General features: G+C 39.5%; 1 protein-coding gene across 4 annotated transcripts in view; it reads left to right on the top strand.

Annotated features, from left to right (window-relative positions):
- Positions 1-21,425, top strand: part of DENND5B (DENN domain containing 5B) — a 135,798-nt gene extending 114,373 nt beyond the window's left edge. For all 4 annotated transcript variants that reach the window (XM_063447612.1, XM_063447610.1, XM_063447611.1 and 1 more), the window contains 9 exons: positions 2,452-2,580; positions 3,636-3,757; positions 5,969-6,114; positions 6,997-7,115; positions 8,340-8,527; positions 10,797-10,879; positions 12,972-13,098; positions 14,495-14,669; positions 17,336-21,425. In XM_063447612.1, the coding sequence (XP_063303682.1) occupies positions 2,452-2,580; positions 3,636-3,757; positions 5,969-6,114; positions 6,997-7,115; positions 8,340-8,527; positions 10,797-10,879; positions 12,972-13,098; positions 14,495-14,669; positions 17,336-17,519 (1,273 nt within the window). In that variant the 3' untranslated portion in view covers positions 17,520-21,425. The remainder of the gene's footprint in view (positions 1-2,451; positions 2,581-3,635; positions 3,758-5,968; positions 6,115-6,996; positions 7,116-8,339; positions 8,528-10,796; positions 10,880-12,971; positions 13,099-14,494; positions 14,670-17,335) is intronic.
- Positions 21,426-25,694: the final 4,269 nt, after the last annotated feature.

Genomic DNA, 25,694 nt, shown 5'->3' with positions numbered 1-25,694 from the left:
AGTGTGTGTGTGAGAGTGTAAGTGTGTGTGTGAGAGTGTAAGTGTGTGTGTGAGAGTGTAAGTGTGTGTGTGAGAGTGTAAGTGTGTGTGAGAGTGTAAGTGTGTGTGTGAGAGTGTAAGTGTGTGTGTGAGAGTGTAAGTGTGTGTGAGAGTGTAAGTGTGTGTGTGAGAGTGTAAGTGTGTGTGTGAGAGTGTAAGTGTGTGTGTGAGAGTGTAAGTGTGTGTGTGAGAGTGTAAGTGTGTGTGAGAGTGTAAGTGTGTGTGTGAGAGTGTAAGTGTGTGTGAGAGTGTAAGTGTGTGTGTGAGAGTGTAAGTGTGTGTGTGAGAGTGTAAGTGTGTGTGTGAGAGTGTAAGTGTGTGTGTGAGAGTGTAAGTGTGTGTGAGAGTGTAAGTGTGTGTGAGAGTGTAAGTGTGTGTGAGAGTGTAAGTGTGTGTGAGAGTGTAAGTGTGTGTGTGAGAGTGTAAGTGTGTGTGTGAGAGTGTAAGTGTGTGTGAGAGTGTAAGTGTGTGTGTGAGAGTGTAAGTGTGTGTGTGAGAGTGTAAGTGTGTGTGTGAGAGTGTAAGTGTGTGTGTGAGAGTGTAAGTGTGTGTGTGAGAGTGTAAGTGTGTGTGTGAGAGTGTAAGTGTGTGTGTGAGAGTGTAAGTGTGTGTGTGAGAGTGTAAGTGTGTGTGTGAGAGTGTAAGTGTGTGTGTGAGAGTGTAAGTGTGTGTGTGAGAGTGTAAGTGTGTGTGTGAGAGTGTAAGTGTGTGTGTGAGAGTGTAAGTGTGTGTGTGAGAGTGTAAGTGTGTGTGTGAGAGTGTAAGTGTGTGTGTGAGAGTGTAAGTGTGTGTGTGAGAGTGTAAGTGTGTGTGTGAGAGTGTAAGTGTGTGTGTGAGAGTGTAAGTGTGTGTGTGAGAGTGTAAGTGTGTGTGTGAGAGTGTAAGTGTGTGTGTGAGAGTGTAAGTGTGTGTGTGAGAGTGTAAGTGTGTGTGTGAGAGTGTAAGTGTGTGTGTGAGAGTGTAAGTGTGTGTGTGAGAGTGTAAGTGTGTGTGTGAGAGTGTAAGTGTGTGTGTGAGAGTGTGAGTGTGTGTGTGAGAGTGTGAGTGTGTGTGTGAGAGTGTGAGTGTGTGTGTGAGAGTGTGAGTGTGTGTGTGAGAGTGTGAGTGTGTGTGTGAGAGTGTGAGTGTGTGTGTGAGAGTGTGAGTGTGTGTGTGAGAGTGTGAGTGTGTGTGTGAGAGTGTGAGTGTGTGTGTGAGAGTGTGAGTGTGTGTGTGAGAGTGTGTGTGTGAGAGTGTGAGTGTGTGTGTGAGAGTGTGTGTGTGAGAGTGTGTGTGTGAGAGTGTGTGTGTGTGTGAGTGTGTCAGTGTGTGTGAGTGTGTCAGTGTGTGTGAGTGTGTCTGTGTGAGTGTGTGTGTGAGTGTGTGTGAGTGTGTGTGTGAGTGAGTGTGAGTGAGTGTGTGAGTGAGTGTGAGTGAGTGTGAGTGAGTGTGAGTGAGTGTGAGTGAGTGTGAGTGAGTGTGAGTGAGTGTGAGTGAGTGAGTGTGAGTGAGTGTGAGTGAGTGAGTGTGAGTGAGTGAGTGAGTGTGAGTGAGTGAGTGTGAGTGAGTGTGAGTGAGTGTGTGTGAGTGTGAGTGAGTGTGTGTGAGTGTGTGTGTGTGTGTGTGTGTGTGAGTGTGAGTGTAAGTGTGAGTGAGTGTGTGTGAGTGTTTTGTAAATAAGTGAGTGTGTGTGTGTGTGTTTTGTAAGTGAGAGTGTCTTTATCAGTAAATGTGTGTATGCATTTGTTCGTGAGAGTGTGTGTGTGTCTTCAGCACTTACCTTTCTCCAGCGCCGGACTCCCATGGCGCTGGGGATCCCTCCGCCTCTCCGCTCCGAATGCGCATGCACGGCAAGAGCCGCGCACGCATTCAAACCGCCCATAGGAAAGCATTACTCAATGCTTTCCTATGGACGTTCAGTGTCTTAAAATGGCGGAAGCGCCTCTAGCGGCTGTCAGTGAGACAGCCACTAGAGGCTGGATTAACGCTCAGTGAAACATAACAGTTTCTCTGAAACTGCTATGCTTTCAGCTGCAGGGTTAAAACTAGAGGGACCTGACACCCAGACCACTTCATTGAGCTGATGTGATCTGGGTGTCTGTAGTGGTCCTTTAAGTGTGTGTGCGCATCTGCATGCAGTGGCGTACATACCGCGGTCGCAACCCCTGCGACCAGGTGCCCGCCGCCATGTGTTGCTGCCCCGGCCCGCGCAGAGTAAGCGCGAGGGTCATGTGTACGCCACTGGTATTGACCGTGCAATGTTTGCAGTTACCTTGGTCAGGAATATTGGCAAAGTTAATTTTATGTAACCATTGTCTGAGAATGTTCTTCATTAGCAGGTTTACAAAATGTTCGTTTATACTGGAAAGAAGCAAACTTGTTTTCATTTTTTTATTCTGATGTAAGGTTTTGAATTTTTACTTATTTTTACAGGCATATTCAGCATTTAGGTGAAATAAAGACGGATGTTGGCCGAGCTCGTGGTTGGATAAGACTGTCTCTTGAAAAGAAGCTGCTTTCACAGCACCTTAAGCAGCTTCTGACCAATCAGGCTCTCACAAAGTTAGTAGTATTCCACATATGTTATTTTTATCATTTAAACTCTATTATAGCTTGGGATTTGATGGATTCACAGTGTCAAGTTTCCATGGTGAATTCGATAAGGTATCTTATGCCTCGTTTCCACTGAGCGGATTGGTTCGGGTTGGTACAGTTTGGAAGGTTTAGAATGGACCAGCCCATTCTGGTGAGCGTTTCCACTGCAAGTCAGACCTTCAGGGCCATACGGGGTTTAGAAAAAATGCTCTTCCTGTCCACCAATCAATGGATTGTATAGTAGCTCCGCCCTAACCGAACCGTTCCATTTTCTATGGCCCTACATCTGAAGCAGGACCCTGAATGGATTGGTATGGTTCGCTTGTATGAACCACTTTCATAATGGAAACACCCAAAATAGCGAACCGTACCGAACTGAACCGAACCGATCCGCTCAGTGGAAACGAGGCATTACAGATCTACACTGACTGACTTCCACAAGCTATAAGGAAGATGTTGCTTCTTGAGTGAACGAGGAGCTGTATAACTGCCCTTGCACTCAATCAGCCTGCTCCTCAGTAGCATCTCACTGGGGTGATCAGCAAGGAGAGAGAGAATTAAATCAATTGCATGACTTTTTGAAGATTTGATATCCAAGTAATTGTGGTTGATTTTTCTTTTTTTTTTTTTCTTTCTTTTTTTTTATTAAATTTGAGTGGATTTTTGTTTTCTTCTGTTTTTCTGTGAATTACACTTTGCCATCATTGTTTGAAATATGGCATTCCTATTAGTTTGTAGGTCAGTCAACAATTTAGCTATGCTCACCCTTTATATATCTGTATTTCTAATACATAGTGATAGAACTCACTACAAGGAGTAGGTACAAATTCAGCATTCCAAACTACAGATTATTGTAACTTCCACTCCTATGGCTTTTTTTCTCCCTCCAGTAACTATGGTATAGAATTCTATAATTAAATACCGTATATATTGCTATGTTGTTTTTTTTTTTTATTTTATTTATTTTTCTGTGTTTTTTTTGGTGTCATGTTTACTTATCCCTGTGAATTTTTGTTTCTCAGGAAACTGTACAAACGCTATGCATTCCTGCGATGTGAGGAGGAGAAGGAACAATTTCTCTACCATCTCTTATCTCTAAATGCTGTGGACTACTTTTGCTTTACTAGTGTTTTCACCACAATAAGTAAGTTTGTCTTTAGCCCACTACCAGACATATGAGCTTGTAGAATTTCTGGACAGCAAATTATAACAGGGACAAACTATCAGGTCCGGACTGGGAATGAAAACCAGCCCTGGAAATAATTGCATACCAGTCCCATAGCATTGCGTCATCATACCAGCGTAATCGCACTGCTCCATTATACCAGCACAACAACATTATTTTCTTGTTCATAAAAGGTAAAACCATGCATTTTAAAGCACATTTAAATAGTGAATTATTTGTAGATAAGACCGATATGAAAGCACAAAATGGCTTTATATATAAAGAGCAAATTACGGTGGAAAGTTGTAAACGTCGAGCAGTCCTCATGAATAGTCCAATTATTCCAATGGTAATTAGACTAATTTAGAAATATCTCTTAATGAGGGTTTCTGTCTAGAATCAGGGAGGGCTGCAGATGTCCAGCTCAGGGATACTAGGTAATGATCCTGTCCCCCTTTATCTCTCTCCCATTATCATAGTCTGTGCCTCCATGCCCAGTATTAGGGTTCCCTAAAACCCCACCTCAAATGAGAGTCCCTGCCTCCCCTTCTCATTATCAGCGTCCTTGTCCCAAACACCATTTTAAGAACCCCTGTGTCCCTCATGCCCAATATCACAGTTCTAGTAACCTCATCTCAGAGACAGGGCTCTATTTGTCTCCCAATTCTCATTATCAACATCCTTGTCCCTGTGACCCCCCATAACCAGTATAGGAGTCCCTGTGCCCCCCGATGCCCAGTATCAGGGTTGATGTGCGCCCACCCCCATGTCCAGTATCGTGGTCATTTACCCCCTGTGCTCACTACCAAGGTCATTGTGCCCCCACCCAGTATTGGGTTCTCCGTGCCCCCATTCCCCGTATCAGGCTCACAGACAGAAAATTAGGCTGTAGAGGGAGAGGAAGCTGTCCACTATCATCTCCCGGTCTCGCTCACCTCCAATCCCCGTCATGCCCCCTCCTCCCGGCCCCTGAGCTCAGCCTCAGTTCAGTCTTGCAGAGCGTTCTGCAGATCTAAGGGAAGGGATGTCGCCGGCCACCGTGCAGCTGCCGGATATACCGTCCTAAGCCCTACACCGCCCACATTCGGCGGGCCACGGTTGGCGTAGGAAAAATCTATGCGCACTTCTGGCCAGTGGCCACAAGAGAATTGACCGCAGCCTGCTCTGCGGCTTCAGCAGGACAAACAGGAAAAAAATATATTTTCCTGTCTTGTGGCTCCAACCACAGCTCAAAGCGGCCCCAGGCCAGGCAGCCTACCAGGGATACTTCCCGGTATCCCAGTAGGCCAGTCCGGCCCTGCAAACTATTGATGTTTGGAGCAATCAGCCATTAGTTAATAAATCTACTTCATCGCAGTGCTCCATCAACATAAAGAGGAGATTTTAAGTTGAAGAAGAAAACTAGCTCTGCTCTATTTCTGGAGTTATCTGTAATTGAGTTCTGAGGTTGAATTCACATGGATACACATATTTAACACTGATCGTTCTGCTTTCACAGTCTCCTTAGTAAGTGATTGCAATGCAGTAAAGTGTTGTTTTTTTTCTTCTACCATTTGTCTTCTTAGAGTTGTTAAATTTCACTCTTAATTTTCACAGTCACACCTCATAATTGTAACACCAACACCCTGAAGTGTGCTTGTGGGTTTTCAAAAATGCAAGAGCAAATTTCTGCAAACTTTGTTAGGAACAGACTTATGTAGAGAAGGGGTTTGTCCATCCACAGATGGATAGTCCTCCTTCCTCTTGCATAGGGCAGGTAGAAATATAGAGCCCCAGCCTCTCATACATATGTGATAAACATACAAACTCTTAATAATGTCTCCCCTTTTTTAAAAAAAATCTCTAACATTTTGTATTGTAAATCATGTAGCTTTAATGACTGGGGATTTGAGTGCGTTGCTTGTGTTTTAAATTTGGAGCATGGAGGAGCGCACGAGGGGGAGGTGCTGGGTTCCTGCATATATTTTCATATATTTTAGGCATTATAGATCTACTTGCCTTATGTGGGAGGGGAGCACTCCTCTATGCTACTGCAGCGTGGAAAATTTAATTTACACTAAATTTAAAATTACGTTTGACTAATTTTCATGGAAAATTGTAGAAGCAAAGTGAACAGAATTGATAATACTGAGCAAATATCTTCAACTCATTCTTTGAAATAAGAAAGAAAATATTTTTTTCCTCCCCTAGTGATTCCATACAGGACTGTAATCATCCCCATCAAAAAACTGAGCAATGTAATCACCACATCCAACCCGTGGATCTGTATTTCTGGAGAACTGGGAGACACTGGAGTGATGCAGATACCCAAAAACCTGCTTGAAATGACCTTTGAGGTTTGTAATGCAAGATAAAAGTATGATTCCACAGTGCAATGTATAGTTGCAGGGCATACCAGATTTGTAGAGAAGTATATCAAAGTTTTGTAGCTCAGTACAATATCACAGTGTTCAATTGGCAGATGTACTACCGACCCCTTAAATCCCGCGGTGTAGCTTTCCCTTCTGAAACAGTAAGAGAAGATCATGTGAGATATCTCAGGGACTTCCTGGTCTGTTCAGACTGTGGCAAGCCTGGTTTTCAGGATCATAGTTAATGCAATGTTTAACACAATAGTCATCCCAGCAGCGTGATCACCCACAGATATGTAAAAACCAGGCTCTTTTAAAACAGGTGTGAGTACTATTAGATATTTCTCTTGATTTACACAAAGGCCTACAGCCTGTTTGCTATACTAATAGTGTGGTTTCAATCCTACATTTCTTAAACTGGAAATAAATTTAACACAAATTGGTTAATTTATTGGGTACAGAAAAAGGCCATAATGTGCAGTATGTAAATTTAGAATAGAAAAGAGGATTGAAATTGAATATTGGCATACTTTCTTGTAAAGTTTGTTGTTGAATTGGATAGAAATCCTGCAGGAGCACTGCGTACAAAGTTACAGTCCAGCAGAAATGGGAAATACAAGATAATAGAGAGCGAATATCACTTCAAAAAGTGCTCTTTGTAAGCTAGACATTTGGGGGATTGGTTATGGTTTGTGTCTTATTAGAGGGAAAGTGTAACCAAATAAGAGCTCTGTGAGCAACATAACTGCACAATGGCTGTAGAGGAGTACATGGTTATAAGGGCAGAAATGTTTTAGGAGAGTGTTCTATATGTGTATGCATCTTGTGTATTTATGCAACTTAAATGTCCTATTATTATTTCATCAGTGTCAAAATCTGGGCAAATTGACAACGGCTCAGCTGGGTCATGATAACTCTGGTTTCTTGGCCAAGTGGCTCGTGGACTGTGTCATGGTTCGAAATGAAATCACAGGACATACTTACAAGTAAGCAATGTTTGTTTACAGTTACATTTTTGGCACTTGTCCACGTTATACATTAGTTTGGATGAGACACCTGGAGCAGTCACTTGGAAAGTAATAAAAGATTGCTGCTGTTTTAATAATATTTTGTTTTTGAGGTTTTTGTGATGGACAGTTGCAGAGGCTGTAAAAGGCATTTTTCTTTCAACAGCTCTGATTTTAAAAGGGTTGAAATCGCAGAGATCCAAAGCGTGGCTTAGCGGCATTAAGATATGTCTTCTCTCACTGCTTTAGGCCACGTAGACATTATCATATTAGTTACACAACTATCTTTTGGTGCAGAGTGCTCTCTAGCTTAAATGACATGGAGATACCACATCTAAGAATGTCCTATTTTACATCACCATCAGTGTTGTGTTACTCCCACATATAATTGCTGATTTTACAGATTTTTTTTTTCTGTACTAGCCAACATGGTTCATTGTGTGTGGACGGGGGTTGTTTTTTTTTTGTTTTGTTTTTTTTAATTATCAGAAGTTTGTTTATAATAAATCACAATTTATTTGACTTTTTGACCTTTAATTTAAACTTTTATTTTTTCTCTGCGACGGATATTCTTTCTAACCGCCTTCCTCTTCTTAAGTCTTGCAATAATATTGGGTCTTAGCCTTAGTCTGGCCTTTCTCTTGCATGTGCGTCAGATCTTGCATTTGCTCACTGTTCAGTCTAGAATAATAATAGTAATGCACAAGACACCCAGGATATGTGACCCAGAGGGACGTGATGGTAAATATTAGAAATTTTCTCTTGACAATGCCAAGTTTTGGCAAGGTGAAGACAATACATGGGAAATGTAGTCCCTACTTTTCTGTATGTATTGTAAAAAAAATCAGATATGAAAAAAATAAGTAAACTGACTGACGGGAAGCCAAGATGAATCAAAGGAGGAAAGGTAAGTTTAAAAACTATGAAATGTGTAACAAATGAATATTAAGAATTTTGGTTAGGTTATTTTGGGCTTCACCAAACCATTGGCCAGGGTGAGTAATGAATTTGGTCATGCCCTCCTTACTTTTATCCCAGCTGTCCTACACATACTATGAATACCAAAAATATATATTTATATTTTTACTTTTCTTGTCCCCACTTAATAATCCCTGTGAGTTTCTAATTGCATTGGAGTAAAGTTCATGTAAGTGTTCTTTTAATTAACTACAAGGACAATTTTTTTTTTCTTTTTCTGTTAAGGTTTCCATGTGGCCGCTGGTTGGGGAAGGGCGTGGATGACGGGAGTCTTGAGCGAATCCTTATTGGGGAGCTGATAACTCCAGTATGTGAGGATGACCTTGGGAAACAGAGCCGCACCCCTCCTCAACAGAAATCTCCCACAGTGGCTCGCCGGCTGAGTATCACAACTCTAACTGGGAAGAATAACAGTGCGTATGCAGCTTGCTTACTTCCAAAACACATTTTGCATGAATCCGTGGTTAAAGAACCACTATAGTGCCAGGAAAACACTTGTTTTCCTATCTCTCTAGGGTCCTTGCGTCCCCCTCACCCTCTGGGCCCCCCTCCCGCCGGTATACTCTTTCTCCTTTCCCCGCCATCGGCTGAATGCGCATGCGCAGCAAGAGCCGCGCGCATTCAGCCAGTCTGATAGGAAAGTATTCTCAATGCTTTCCTATGGACGCTGGCGTCTTCTCACAGTGAGAAGCGCCTCTAGCGGCTGTCAATGAGACAGCCACTAGAGGTTTGATTAACCCATTTGTAAACAGTTTCTCTGAAACTGCTATGTTTACAGCAGAAAGGGTTAATCCTAGATGGACCTAGCACCCAGACCACTTCATTGAGCTGAAGTGGTCTGGGTGCCTATAGTGGTCCTTTAAGTAATATTTTGGTAGAGAGTGCAGGTTTATGCATTGCTTTGTCTAATTGTGGGAATGTTGGACACTCTTTTGCTGTGCAAGGGAGTGGGTTAAACACGATTATATTTTGTGCTGTATTCAAAGTCCGTATGTGGATGTTGCTATAATTAGCTCACAAGCACTTTTCAATAAATCAATGCAATTTTCCTTTTCAGTTTTTCCAATCCAGATTAGGCCTGTGGGTGCTAGTTAACTTACTAATGTTCCCAATTAGATCTGATTGCAGTCACCAAGCAACATATATTGTTATTGTTTGTTATTGTAGTAATCCTGTTCATTTTTTTATTTTCTGGCAAAATCTCAAATCTGGGACCCACTGAAAAAAAAAAAATGAACTTGAATAAAATTTATGATGATTTGTCTAATTCCTCAGGGCTGTAGAACCATGTAAAGACCATGAAGTAAGGAGAATTGTGCCACCAGAGGCACAGATTTTCCTATCCTCAGTGCTCCACACTAAGTTATTAGTGAAGCAATCCTTCTGTTATTTGGTACCTCTATTAATTTAAATTCTTGATGACGCGCAACAGGATAATTTTGTCCAAATTTGGTACAAGTAACAGATCAAAAGTAGTTTCTTGGTAATGTGATTAAATATTTATTTAAGAAAGAGATCCTGTAATAAAATCTGATATCTTTTTCAGTATTTGTCATATTGCCCTTAAGAAGTTTATCTAGGTTGAAGAAAATATTGCTTAAACTGCTATGTACTTCCATACAGACATGCTTAAGCCCGCACCTCCCACACCTCACCCTTCTGTCAGTCCCTACTTTGGCTTCCTGTAAGATATAGGGCTCAATTTAAAATTCTGGTTCTTGCTTTCAAATCTCTACATAATGGTGCTCCCACCTATCTATACTAACTAATACACAAGTATGTCCCGTCTAGGCCTCTATGCTTTGCTGAAGACTTACGGCTATCTTCTGTCCGTACTCCCACCTCCTGATGCTCACCTTCAAGACTTCTCGAGTGCTGCACTGTTCCTGCGGAACTCACTTCCCTCCTCTATTAGATGCTCACCCACTCTCCACTCCTTAAAAAAAATCATTAAAAAGCCACTTCTTCATAAATGCCTATCAATTAAACTGTTAATAGCTCCCGACTGATTCCTCTCTTGCAACTCTCATTAGTCTAATACTATCCTTACCTTTTGTGTCACTTTACCCTACTCCCTCTAGCATGTAAGCTCATTAAGCAGGGCCCTCAAATCCTCTGTTACTTTGTGTCCAACTTGTCTGGTTACAACTACATGTTTGTTCGTCCACCCTCTGTGATGCGCTGCTGAATTTGTTGGCGCTATATAAAAACCTAATAACGGCTTTAGCATAGCAAAACACCTACTACCATTTTGTTGAATGACCATAGGCAGTGTTGTGGTGTTTTTTGTTTTTTTTGTTTATAGGGTCGACATACAACTGGTATTTGCTAGTCCATGTAAATATTAAACACTGGTCATGGCTTTCTTGGGGACAGCCGGCTACTGCCGACATATTGTCCCGGACTACAGTGCGATAGCCAAGCCCCTTATGGACCTGACCGAAAAGAGTTTGCCTAGGCAGGTCCTGTGGTTTCCGGAATGTGAGACAGCTTTCCAGTCCCTGAAGCAAGCTCTGGTTAATGCTCCTGTCTTGGCTGCCCCAGATCCTAGCAAACGTTTTATTGTCCATACAGACGTATCCTTGCTTGGACTCGGGCAGTTCTGAGTCAAGTTGGCGAAATGAAAGGCACATTTGCATAGAATCTGTGTCTCTAATCATAAATGGCTTTCATTTTTTGTAGAACCAAATGCAGGACAGATCCAGGAAGGAATCGGTGAAGCTGTGAATAATATTGTGAAACATTTTCACAAGCCAGAAAAAGAGGCAAGTTTCACAACCTAGGTGTAATGTGTGAACTTTAATGCCCAATGTGCTGTAACTAACCGCTTGTGTAAGAGATATCAATGTTGTTCCCAAATAATGCCAATCATACCCTATTTTTCTAATTATTTTATTTAAGTTTTTTATGTAACAAACAGTAATGCAAGCCATTTAAAGCCATGCTTTTCATAGCTAAATGCTAAAAAAGTTTATATCATTTTGTGTGCCTTTTAAAAAAAAATGTAGTCACGTGCTTAATAAGATAAAATGTAAAATCCATTAATTTGTATTTTTTTTTTACATTTTATTTTAGCTTGATTTGAATAAGCTTTTAATAGTTGCATTATCTTCAGTACTCTAATATAATCACTGAAACTGTATCTATGTATGCTTCGTGATAGGAGTATCTATTTTTGGCCACTTGGCATGGGAAGACACCAGTGAGAGAAGATTAATGGGTCAACTGTAACATTTTTTTCAGACTTAGGCAACAGGTTCTTCCTTCTGAAGATCAACAAAATGCCATTGAGATTAATAGTAATCTCAATTAAAATGTTTTTGTTTTGGTTTTTGGTTGAATTTAAGAATGTGCGCAAAGTGCATTTATTCCCCTGTTGCCATATTTGATGATAAAGTCCAAACTATCTTTTTTTTTTTTTTTAATGAACATTGTGTCCCCACCATGTTCCCCTTGGTATCAGAACCCCTCGGCATCAGTACTGCTCTCTATCCAATTAATTGTAGTGATAATGGTTAGTCTATAAATTGGTATATGTCTGTTTATATGTAAGTTTTAGCTAATGAATGTATGACAGCCTGCCCTTTCTTACAGCATATTTTGTCAAGTATATTTATTTATTTTCTTAACATTAATTGTATGAAGGTGATCACTTACATAGTAATGTTTTTACACTGATGAGGGGCAGTTTTTCTTCCTCTGTGTGACTTTGATTGTAGGGTATGTAGTATGTAAAGTAGGACCCTTGTATCTTGCAGTTGATGTATGCGAGTACGGAGTACCCCTGATAAGGGGTGGGGGTGATTTTTAGTATATTTACCCTTGGGTAAATATCCAGCCATTGTTAAAGGGAACCTATAGTCACAAAAATAACAATTTTTTTCAGGACTAAAGTTTCCTTTTTGTCTACCCCACTTTGGAAAGGTCTTGTGTCTATGCATGCGCAGTCAAATTCTGTGCTCTTCCAATCAAATTCTACTATCAGTGTAAACATTTCAGTTCTGCAAAACTGCAGTGTTTTACAGTGTGGGGTTAAAATGACCGAACCACTGCACCCAGACCACTTTGTTGAGATGAAGTGCTCTGGGTAACTTCATTGGTTCTTTAATGTACAAAGCAGTGTTGATTCTGTCAATGTAGTATATATTGAGATATAGGAGAGCAATTTGATTTTTATCTTCTACATACAGCGCAAAATAATAAGGTATGCGAGGTTGTTAGGATGTTACCACAAAGATATAATTCAATTGTCATCCAACTTGTTCTTCTTAGAGGCTTATTGAAGTCAGTGGTTTATCCAAATGTTAACCTCCGTGAAACGCCCATATTGAGGTCTCCATTTTTCTTGTCTTTTTATTTATTTATTTTCAACCTTCCTCTAGGCATTTCTTATAAAGGTTCTCACTAGAGTATTTACAAGTTAACCCCTTAAGGACATATAGTATATACTAGTATAGTTTAACCCCAATTAGTAGAAACACTAACATAGGTTGAAATTATAATTTGCAGTACACAAAAGCCATAACCACTACAGCTCAGCCAATGAGCTAATCCTTGCAATGCATGACTTAGCTCAGGAGAGCCAACAGATGTTCCTGTTTAGGGCCTTTTGGCTGTCCAGCGATAGTCGTACAGGCAGGGAATAGTGCCGGGTGGGCATTCAAAAATAGTTTGACTTCTCACAAAGAGGGGATGGGACACCAGGGCACTCCAGGCACCATAATCAATACAGTGAGCTGTATCATTAAGCAATCTGTCGTTCTCTTCCATTTCACTTTTACTGTTAAGTCTGCAATATCTTAAGAGTTGGATATTTTTATTGTACCTAGCTAAATCACTTTATTTATTTCCTTTTAGAGGGGCAGTTTAACCATCCTGCTATGCGGGGAGAATGGCCTGGTGTCTGCCCTAGAGCAAGTTTTTCATCATGGATTCAAAACTGCCCGTATTTTCCACAAGAGTGTGTTTATCTGGGACTTCATAGGTAAAATAAGACAAATTACATTTGCTGCCATCACCTTATTCTCCTCTTTCATCTGATTTCGATCATCAAACAATGAAACAGTCCTGTAGAGAAAATGTCATGTAATTGTCTGTTGTTGGCATAGTATGGTATATTCATTCCAGAAACATCCAAATTACACATGTAATTTACAGATTCCCCCATGTCTTTGCCCCATCTATGTAGGTGTATCATTGTGCTCACAAGTCTACTATTTTGAGTGCAAATGTGTTAATCTAGTGCCATATGCAACTGCTTTTGGGTTTACCTAGAGTCAGTTGGCTGAACCTCGTGGGAAATGCATTCCACAAAAGTTGCAGTTACAAAAATTAGCATCACATACTAGGTGATACAAATACAATAGATAAATATATACGATAGGATGGTCGCTAATTAGAGTCTGTGGGGAAAATTGTTTCTTATTTGGGGTCTTCTGGGGGCTGCTTCCTGCCTCCACTTCTGCCAAAGAAGAACCAATACAGGGCTAGTTCAGGATGAGAGTGTCGGCTCAGGGCTTTGCTCAAAGAGCTTCTAGATCTGTCTGAAGTAGTGATTGTTGTGAAAGGCTCTCAAAGAACCCCAGATAAGATGTCAAGCAGTTTGACCATTTACAATGGGTAGGCACGTGGACATTCCAGGCACTATAACCACTACAGTGCTTGGTGTGTTGCTTTAATCCATTGACTAAGATGTAATGTTATATGCACTGACTGGATTAAGTAGACAATGTTTACTGCCACCTGCAGGTGTTGTCTGTTCATTGCAGCATATAAAATAAAAAAAAGCTTTATATTGAATTGTTTAAAATGTCAGACATTATTATGGTTATTGACATTTACATAGCACCGACTTATTCCGCGGCGCTTTACAATATTATAAAGTGTGACATTTGACAATAAACGAGACAAATACAAAATGTTACAGGAACTCTAGGTTGATGAGAACCCTTTTTATACCCCAGGACTAATGACGAGTTTCTGCCTGACATTTTATTAAATGTCAGGTCCCACATGCTGCATTGCAGTAGTCCATCAGCTCTGCGGTTTAAATTATGCTGTTCTGTGTCTGATGTTTTGGTGGCCCCAGTCCTTTAGAGTTCCTTAGTATCTGTAATAATTTTCAGAGTACTGATTTAGTAATAACTGCAGTTTAACATACATGTTGCACCTAAACTGTGTTAGTGCCTGCTCTGTTCCTATACATGTGTTCTTCTTGCACTCAGGTTTATCAGAACTAGACATTTTGTTTTTCTTTTTCTATTCTTGTTTTTCTTATTTGGATATTTTGCTGTTGGGTTTTGTTTTCCTTCAAATCCTAATTTTGAGGGGTTTTGTTATTATTCTTTTTTTAAATAGAATTGTGTTTCTCATGTTCACAGAAAAGGCAGTGGCATATTTTGAAACCACTGACCAGATAGGAGAAAATGAAGAAGACCAATTGTTACAGAGATTATCCTGCAAGACCTTCTGTCACTATGTTAATACCATCGTGGTGGCCCCCAGAAACATTGGGAAAGATGGCAAATTTCAGCTTTTGGTTTGCCTGGGAGCTCGGTAAGTTTGGGTACATTTTCTTTTATTTATTTTTTTGTAATTTTGAGGATATGAACTGCATAACACATAAAATTGTTTTAAATATTTTAAATACTGCTATCTCAAGGGTTCTTTATATGCTTGATGAGTCAAGGAGACCAAAGAATGCCAGCCATGAAAGCACCCACAAAGCTAAAAACTGCAAGCAGCTGGCTAAACAAATGGATTCTTGACAGTAGAGCAGAGGACAAAAGTATGACTATCAACATCTCTGTGAGGGAGTGAGTTAGAGATCCCAATAACCATTATTTGAAGGGACAGTCCTTCTTTGGGGTCAAATCCCTTTTCCAACTCGGTGGCCCTGGTGATCTTCTCTGGAGTTTGTGATTCTTATCTATAATTTGAATATGAGTATATCATGAAATCTTACATAAAAAACACTCTAAGGTTAAATATAGATGTGATGAGTTATGTTAAGTAAAAATAAACTATATCTCAAGATTAATTCATCAGCCCACCACAAATATTTAGCAAGTAGACTCTTCAGACATACATATGTGTGCAATGAGACTTTCATCAGTGATAATTTCTATATCTGCTGTTAAGTTTAACAATCTATAATGACCACAGAAGTAGGACCATATGTGTAAATCTGCATATTGTTTTATGGGTTTTTGTGTGTTTGGTTTCTTTTTCTTCCCTCAAATCTGACTTCAAGAAGCATTTCTTCCTGTGTTCCTCCTGCTTTGTTTCAGTTTCTCCTAATGGAATCCTTGAAAGAAACATACAGTTGCAAGAAAAAGTATGTGAACCCTTTCGAATGATATGGATTTCTGCACAAATTGGTCATAAAATGTGATCTGATCATCATCTAAGTCACAACAATAGACAATCACAGTCTGCTTAAACTAATAACACACAAAGAATGAAATGTTGCCATGTTTTTATTGAACACACCATGTAAACATTCACAGTGCAGGTGGAAAAAGTATGTGAACCCTTGGATTTAATAACAGGTTGAACCTCCTTTGGCAGCAATAACTTAAACCAAACGTTTTCTGTAGTTGCAGATCAGACGTGCACAGCGGTCAGGAGTAATTCTTGACCATTCCTCTTTACAGAACTGTTTCAGTTCAGCAATATTCTTGAGATGTCTGGTGTGAATCGCTTTCTTGAGGTCATGCCACAGCATCTCAATCGGGTTTAGGTCAGGACTCTGGGCCACTTCAGAAGGCGTATTTTCTTCTGTTTAAGCCATTCTGTATGCTTTGTGTCATTGTCCTGTTGCAACACCCATCTTCTGTTGAGCTTCAGCTGGTAGACAGAGATGGCCTTAAGTTCTCCTGCAAAATGTCTTGATAAACTTGGGAATTAATTTTTCCTTCGATGATAGCAATCTGTCCAGGCCCTGACGCAGCAAAGCAGCCCCAAACTATGATGCCCCCACCTCCATACTTCACAGTTGGGATGAGGTTTTGATGTTGGTGTGCTGTGCCTCTTTTTCGCCACACATAGTGTTGTGTGTTTCTTCCAAACAACTCAACTTTGGTTTCATCTGTCCACAGAATATTTTGCCAGTACTGCTGTGGAACATCCAGGTGCTCTTGTGCAAACTGTAAACGTGCAGCAATGTTTTGTTTGGACAGCAGTGGCTTCCTCTGTGGTATCCTCCCATGAAATCCATTCTTGTTTAGTGTTTTACGTATTGTAGATTTGCTAACAGGGATGTTGGCATTTGCCAGTGACTTTTGTAAGTCTTTAGCTGACACTCTGGGATTCTTCTTCACCTCATTGAGCAGTCTGCGCTGTGCTCTTGCAGTCATCTTTACAGGACGGCCGCTCCTAGGGAGAGTAGCAGCTGTGCTGAACTTTCTCCATTTATAGACAATTTGTCTTACCGTGGACTGATGAAAAGCAAGGCTTTTGGAGATACTTTTATAATCCTTTCCAGCTTTATGGAATCGTAAATCGTAGGTCTTCTGAGAGCTATTTTGTGCGAGGCATCATTCACATCATTGATTGGACTCCAGTTGGCTGACATCTCACTCCAATTAGCTCTTGAAAGTGTCATTAGTCTAGGGGTTCACATACTTTTTCCACCTGCACTGTGAATGTTTACATGGTGTGTTCAAGAAAACATGGCAACATTTCATTCTTTGTGTGTTATTAGTTTAAGCAGACTGTGATTGTCTATTGTTGTGACTTAGATGATGATCAGATCACATTTTATGACCAATTTGTGCAGAAATCCATATCATTCCATGGGTTCACATACTTTTTCTTGCAACTGTACATTATCTCAAAAGGGAATAGATGTTGGAGACATGGATTAACTGTTCATTTACAGTTTGATAAGGCCTTTAGTAGGATTAGTTTTGTTTTGTTTTTCCCCTAACTGTGCCTATCGTTCTATGCTGTTTGTTTCAAAAGGTACTTTGAGATGCACTGTTCAGTTTTACTAGGACTAGGTCAGGCCATGAACTCCGGCATACTTGCTTTGAAGCAAATTGCATGGAAGCTCATGTGTGCTTGCCATCAAGAGACAGTCAATCTTTTTATGGGTATTTCTTTTAGAAAAATATAATTTCCTGGAAGCTAATCATAATCTATTTTTGATTCAGTAATTCCTAAATACAATTTTAGATTGTTTGTTTGTCTTACAATTCTAACTATGTTTTCCTTTCTAGTGACCATTTGCTATCTCAGTGGATTCCTCTTCTTTCCGAGTGTCCAGCAATTACTAGGATGTATGAAGAGCATGCCCTTCTTAGAGACGCTATGATGGTTCATTCTCTTGTCCGGGTGCTACAGACACTGCATGATTTCAATATTGTGTTAGAGGGATCTCTGACTAAAGGAGTGGACGTATAAACATATTTTTCAAAGACTTTGCAATCCTTGCTTCGTAATTCTGGATAGTATTGTAGATCTCCTGAGCCTTGTGACCTGAGAATTTAACTTCAAATTACTTTATGCACTGGACTGTAGCAAATCACTGTAAACAAGAGACTGCGGCTCTTTAGAGGGACTGTGAGCTACAGATTTGTGGCTGAAACTTGACTCAACACTCTCTCATAGACTAGTATTCAATATTTAGTACAATAGAATATTTTCATGTGTTGTGTGTAAATACTGCTGTAGCATTTTTTTAAAGAACTAATTAGGAAATATTAATCAGGTGACATGAATTGGTTGAATGATTTATTCACTCTTTTGAGTGTCAGATCAATGGCTAACCCATCTAAAGCAAGGGTTTCCTAACCACCTGAGTGGCAATAAGGTAGATCATTCTCTGCTCTAATTTTCAAAAAAATAACTACTTCATTGCGCTACGTTTTTTCCTAAATAGAAACTTGAAGTGTTAGGAACTTTTACCAATTTTAAAAAATTTGGGCCACATACAAGTGTGCTTTGCAAAAGTTACATGCATTACCTCATTCCGCATGAGTAAACAGAGATTAATGCTGATCATGAATTTAGAAAATGTGATGTAAATAACTCAGAGAACTGGAATATCTATTTTCCTAAGTTATATATAGTAAGAAACCACTGCAAGTATTAAGATGTAGCCATTCTTATTCCTGTTAAATATAGATATATTGTGAATGTAAATGCTTATTCCGAGGTTTTGGTTATCTCTTGTGTCATTCCCCCCTTTTTTGAGGTCTGTGATTTCATACATATTTTGAAGGGTTTAAACATTTGTTTTAAGTGTCATGTTAAACATACTGTATTCAGTGCATATATTTGTTCTTCTGCTCACGGAAAAAAAAACTGTTCCATAGGCCTTTTAATAAAGCAGTTTTGATGTGTATATCATTCCCCTGCAGTCTCACTGCCTAATTCTCTGCCATTTAGGAGTTAAATCACTTATGTCTCCATGCAACCCTGGCTGTGACTGATACAGCCTGCATGAAATTAATGGTTTCATTTTCAATCTCATCTTTAACTTTCTTAAGAAGTTCTTGTCTCCTGCTTTGTAAATTGAACTTTAATCATCACACACTGGAGGTTCCTACAGGCTCTAGCAGACTATTAACAGAGCATAAGTCAGGAAATTCTACATGAAACAGACTATGCAATCAAAGAAGTTTAAACATTACATCTCTCTTTACAGGAAGTGTTTAGGAAAATTGTGTAAGCCACATGCAGGAAGGTGTGACTAGGACTGCATACACAAAGTGATTTAACTCCTAAATGGCAGGGGCATGATCTATACACCTAAACTGCTTAATTAAGCTAAAATTGTTTTGGTGACTATAGTGTCCCTTTGAGTATTTTCAGTTGGCAGTTAAAGGAATACTAAAGTCGCCATCCTAGCTTAAGTGCACTTGATAGGTTTTAAGGAGTCATATTCTTGCTGCCCCTTGGCAACGTCTTTTCACAAGGCATTTTCCTTATTAGACGTATTGAGTACACACTTGGCTTTTTATTGGCTGAGACAAGTTGTCATGATCTGCCCCACAGCCAAACACGGTCTTTTTCTTCATGAAGGCGCCTAATGTTCCTCATAGAGATGCATTGATTCAATGCATCTCTATGAGGAGATGCTGATTGGAGCAGTGCGGTGTTTTGCCGCACATGCACAATAGCCTGCCAATGCTTTCCTATGGGAGAGCATTGGATTGGCTGAGATCGTCAATTTTGATTATTACAGTAAAGAAGGCAAAATGGGGGCGGGCATGGACCTAAATAGTGTTATTACAGCTATAGTGAAATTGAATTCATGTTTGTATTCCTGTCACTATAGTGTTCATTTAAGCTATTTTATCAGGGTGGGGATATAAGATTAAAATCCTGAACATTTGTTATGTCATCATGTGACTTTGACTTTTGGTTTATATATCTCTGTACATTATAGCATTGTATTTGCATATGAGAGGTGTACAGCGATGGCATAAGGTGCAGCAGATTGCCAATTTAGTCCAGTATTTTTGTGATCATTCTGTATTTGCATTTAGTTCTCTCAGACCCTGTACAGACGCAGTTTTATTTTCTACATACACTGTATTTAGCTTATGCGTTTTCCTTTGACAGACAGAGGGTAGCAGGGAAACCCTGTCTGACACTCAGATGTCTGTCTGGTACATGAATATCCATAAGGTAGGACCTCTCCCCCTTAGCTTTTTCAAGGTTTAAAGCAGCCGTGATGCTTTGTCACACTCATCATGTGAGATCAACAGCTGGGAGGGGACCCTACCCTGGTCTCATAAAGTCAGCACCTGTGTATACACACTGGTACATTTTTATTGAAAAAAAAAAAGAGGCGGGAAAATCGCAAAGCTTTGCACTACTTGTATATTGAGTATTATAAACCTGAAAAATGTTCCATTGTACATGAGGTAACACACTGGCACTACTGCTAAAATGTTGGATTTCAACCTTTTAGTTAATCTTATGTATGTTCTCACTGTTGGGTAAAATTTACGCTGACACGTTTAGAGTGTAAGAAGCCCTTTATTCAATCCAGTCAGATATAAAGCAAATGCTAAATAGACAGTTGTTACTGTATTTTGTTTAACTCTTTGATTGTCAGAGATTTAAGCAACATTGTGCCATCCATCCCTTGCTGTTCCCTGGAATGCAAAGAGTTAAACCAGTTTACTGTTGAGTATATGTATATATTCATTAAACCCTGTTAATTACTAAGACTGTGATATTGGTTTCAGATTCTCATGATAATGTGTGCATTTATTTTTCCTCTTTCTATCATCGTTCATCAGTATTGTGTACAGTGCAAAGGAGATTAACATTTCATTGTCCGTTGTGACATTCTAGTGCACGGTTGTCACAGTTTATTTTCAGTATTAAGATATTGTGATATCATGTGTATATAAAGTATTGAAATAACCACCAGCTGGTAATGGATGCTGTATGTGACCTACATCACAGTTATCAAATATACCCCTCCCCATATCATTTTAGGGTTTGTTTAATTCTTTTTTTAGTGGCCTGCAGCACACACTTTAAAATGTGATTCACTGGTATAACTGGATTTTGCACTCTTCATTTTAATTTTTTTTTTTTTTTAACATGTTTGTTGATTTATCTTATTTTTTTTTTTTCTTATTTAAAGGAATTCATCTAAAATCAGAGGGAGAGCAATCCTTTGAGTGCCACATTTAAAATAAATAAATAAATTAAAGCTGCATTTCTTTCAAATTGATCTAATGGCATACAAGGGAAGATTTATTTTAGGCGTTATCACATCATTACTACATTTTACTACTTTTTTTAATAAACTGTACTCCGAGAAAGTCTGCTAAATAGTGATTATTATTTTTTTAAATCAGTTTGATCAGAGAGCTGTTCAAGGGTGATGAAAGCTTGCCCGGCAGCTGAACAAAGTACTGTTTCCACCATGTTACCTCACCCGATGAAGCAACTGTGTCACTGTTGAGGAACATATAACTATAATATTCTTATTTTACATTTTTGATTGGTTTAGAAATATTTACATTCTAAGATTATATTTGATATCTGACTGCCTAGACAATATGAACTTATGCTGTTTTGATCTTTATATAGATTAAATATGTTTCTAGTTATTTCTTGATTGACAAAATCGAGAATAAAGATGGAAATCTCTTATTACATTTTAAGTCGGCGCCATAATTAAGTATCTGAATATGTTTCTGTTAATCAGCTGGCACTCAAAGGATTAATTGATATGGGGTGTGAATCTGGAGTTTTTTTTATTTCATTTATAGTGTATCCAGTATGTACCCAGTGTGTTATTGCTGTCTTTTGTCCATTAAAGAGAAATTGTGAAAACAGTGTTTGTTGCACTGCCTTGATTATTTAATGGTTACTTTAATAGTTGTTGATTTAAGTGTGTTATTTTATCAATACCTCAATTCCTGTGAGAATGTTTTCATGGCTTTCCTATCTACATCTAAGGAACAATAGTTTCAAATGGTGAGTTTGAAAAAGCTGAAACACCCATAGATGTCCTGCGTTCAAATTTTGTACTGTGTTGGTAAAGACAGTAATGTACGTATACTCTTAATCCCCATGAATTGTTGCCAAATTTGTTATAACAATTCAACTGTTACATAGCTACAAATACAGGTTAAAATATCAAAAGAAATTCAAAATAAAATATTTATTTTATTTTTTTTGTTGGGGGGGGGGGGGGGGGGGGCGGGCAGGCTACCATTTTATTTTTTATTTATTTTTTTAATAATAGCAATATTCCAGAAAAGTATAGCTTGGTTGAATTTTAATTTTAAATCTAATACTATTCATTTAAATATTGCAATAATTTAAAAAGTTTCATTTACATTTGCAAAATATTTTAGAAAGTAAGTCCTTTAAGGATCTGATCAATTTTCAGAGCTGAACTTATGCTTTCAAGAGCCTTAGTGAAAACTCCCCAGGGTGCACCTCTCTATCATTATAATGCTCATTTAAATTATAATCGTTGTGAAAGCTACTTATGACACTAAACAATCACTTTAGCAGAGACAGACTCATATAGTTTGTGCAATATTGGTGCATGTAAGTGTTTCGGGGTGTGTGTGTGTTTTGTGTCTGTACAATATAAATAAGTGAATGTCAGTACATGTGTATATTGTTGTTCTTGGGTGTGTTTTTCAGTATGTATTGATGTGGGTGTTCTCTGTCAGTGTCAGTGTGTCAGTTTCTATGTATGCAATGTCAGTGTGTGTGATGGATATTGCACATACACACAAGCACTGACAGTGTGTAATCTGCTTAGAACTATACCTCTATTTACATACCATCATGTCATTTAAACTCCCACAAACCCACCCAAAATATGCCCCAATTTAATTTTCTCTTACACACCTGCCTTTTAGCCACCCCTCATATTAAAACATACCTGCACAATACCCCTCCCATCCTGATTTGATCCCCTTTAAAGTCTGCTTACATTCTAGAAGGACTGAGGTATAGTGACACAAAGGGTAAAAGTAAGGGTACAAAGTAGGTTGTTAGAAAAGTATTCACAGTTGCAGGAGAGGAGTCATGGGGGGTGGGGGATAAGGGGAAGGGAGTTCCATAGAAGATATGCAGCCCTGGAGAAATCTTGGAGGCGAGCATTAGAGGTGACAGAGGCTATACGTAGGCCTTTGGCAGAGCGCAGGGGCCTCAATGGGACATACTGGTGTATTAGGGAGGATAGGTAGGTTGGAGCAGCATTATGTAGGGACTTGTAAGCAAGCACCAGAATTTTAAATTGAGCCCTATATCTAACTGGAAGCCAATGCAGGGACTAACAGAGCGTGGAGGAAAATGAGCCTCGCCGCTGCTTTCATTATAGACAAGGTGAGAGAAAACAACAGCATGGACCTACATACTGTAATCGCTGGTGGTCCAGTGACTCTGCTCAATGTGTGTCTTAATATTGAGACACAGCGTTTTTTTTTTTTTTTGTCTTCCAGGCACAGAAAAACTCGCCAGTGCCCCAAAAGTTCCCACACCAATCTTAGGGATCTTGGCCTCGGTCCACAAACCGGCTAGTCTCAGTTCGCGAGGTCCTGGTGTGAAACCCAGACAAGTGAAGCGTCTCCTTTTTGGGTACGAATGCTCCTCCTGGGTGGCGTTCGTATATACGAAATGGCGGCCACCCAGGAGAGCACTCATTAATTACTTCCATTGCGGTTTCACACTCTGGTTGCAAGTGAGAACGTTCTGATTAATTGGTGCAAACGTTCTAATGGGGTACTGGGGAGGTCCTAATTTGGGAATCGAGCGAGTGGTGAAACAATCAAAGAAATGCTCCCCCTGGCTGGCGTTCGTCTGTACGAATGGCGGCCGCCCAGGGTAGCGCTCATTAATTATTTCCCTTGCGGTTTGATACTTATGTTGCGAGGTGTGAAGGTTCTAAACGAACATTCCAAATGTGGGTATCAAGGTGGCCCCCATTCGGCAGGCGAATTAATTCCCTTTGTGGAGGCACCGAACGGGGAGCGGGCATACTATACAAAAGGATGTGGAGAACACACATAATATAAAAAAGGGCAATTCAAAAGATGTGGAACCGGTCCCGCCACACCAGCAAATACATTTTCACTTTATCTGGCTGAGGAGTTCTGTTACGTCTACTGTTATATGACCAACTGCTGCTGCAAGTTCACACAGAGCAAACACAGCAGCAGGCAAGTTAAGCTGAGCAGTAGCTGGTCAGAACACAGTTGCAATTTTAAAAGTAACATTTTCACAAAAATATCAATATATAATTAGAAATAAATCAAAATTCATTATCTAATGAAACTTTTTTTTTTTTTGCAATATGTTTTTTTATTGTTTTTTACAAAGCAAATAGAATGCATACATTTCATTTATAGTCTGTGTGACTGAGTTCCTGTACTTTGACAGAGTTTGCTTCCTAGTCGCTTCCCTGGACCTTGGAACGCCAAGGCTGGGGTCTCTCTAGAGCTTTTCCACCCGACCAGGTTGCAGCTCTCTTTCCAAGCAGGTATAATCCCCTCTGCCTATTCTTCTGCAGCTTTCCTTCCAGGCAGGTATGCACCTCTGCCTGAAATGTGATAGCTCTTTTTCTTTATAAAGACATGTGCAGCTCTCAGGCCTAGCTCTCTTAGATTTAACCCAGGGCTAAAGGGATCGTGCAGCCAACAGGTATGACAACTCTGTTACTGGGATCCCTAAAAATCCACACAGGACACACAGTTCAAAATGGAACTAACAAACTCTGCTTTATTTTTACTCAGGACTAGCCCATGTTCATTACATTTAGATTACTGTGACAACTTCAATGAAATACAAATAACCAAATCATATCAGACAACATACAGGAACGTATAAGAACATAATGACATATTTATAAAAGGGTTGGGAACACAAAAAAAAGTGCTGTATAATCGCTAATAACTCTTTGTCACACAAATGTATGCCTGTTTATGACCTATCTCTGCTGTTGTGGCAGAATCGGTACTTATGTACCATTTATGCACGACAAAATAAAGAATTAAAAAATAAAAAATAAAAGGGTTGGGGAAGACTAACGTAAAATATCTACCTGAATATGCAAATTAACAAGACTTGCTAATGCTGGTAGTGCATATAGCTGTTGCTCCACAGCCAAATCCACCTTGTTGGTAGCAAGCATCAGCAGGACAGGAGATCACACAAAACATTTAACCACAACCAATTATATTATACGCACCCTGCACCTATATTGGGCACAGGTTGACTAAAACATAAAACCAAATAGGGAACCTATTTAAAATGCATTCTGCACAGCAAAAGGAGAACAGGGACAGCCGTCAAAATACAAGTAAACAGTGAGTTGATGCAATCAATTAAAACCATATTTAAAAGGCATGTCAGGGAAGGAGTGTGCTAAAACTTTCCACTTTACAAGGGAACTGTCTTGGGTAGCAAGTTCCCTTAGTGTCCCTTGGTCGCCGCTTCTCAAATACTCCGTTGGTCCTGCATTCAGTCACAGCACACAGTGATTATAGCCCTCTGGAACCTTGTGATATTCCCCAATAAAGGGGACAGGACCAGTCATATTGGGTAAAACAAGGGAACTGTTTATTGCATAGAAAACACATGTATTTATACGAGTACACACAACAAGGGATCTTTAGCCAGAACAATGCAAACCACTCCATGGAGTCTTGGTCTCTGGGACATGATTCGATTAAGATGGATTATTTAATTACCTGCTGGACACCAAGACCCATTCCACAAGATGTTACATACTATAACAATAAAAATAAGAGCTTTCATCAACGTTATGCTCATCAATAACACAATGTACCCCACATGCTATACTTCATTTTAAAGGTGGTGACCGGGCCGATAGTATGTGGGCAGGGGACTTCAGTGACAGGTACAGTTTTATCTCTCCACTGGAAGGCTATACTAGATTTTGTATCTGTTAGCAGATTAAGAATAACAGCTCTATGTGAAGTATTATTGGTCTGTTCTCAAATACAGTAAATAATACTCTGGAGTTGCTAAAATGTGTTATTTTAACCACATCTCTCAATATATCAGCAATCCTCTTTTATGAAGGGGTAACCACAAAAAGAGAGCATCCTCTTCCAGATATGA

The sequence above is a fragment of the Pelobates fuscus genome, chromosome 3, assembly GCF_036172605.1.
Source record: "Pelobates fuscus isolate aPelFus1 chromosome 3, aPelFus1.pri, whole genome shotgun sequence".
NCBI lineage: Eukaryota > Metazoa > Chordata > Amphibia > Anura > Pelobatidae > Pelobates > Pelobates fuscus.
This window is presented reverse-complemented; position numbering and strand designations above follow the sequence as displayed.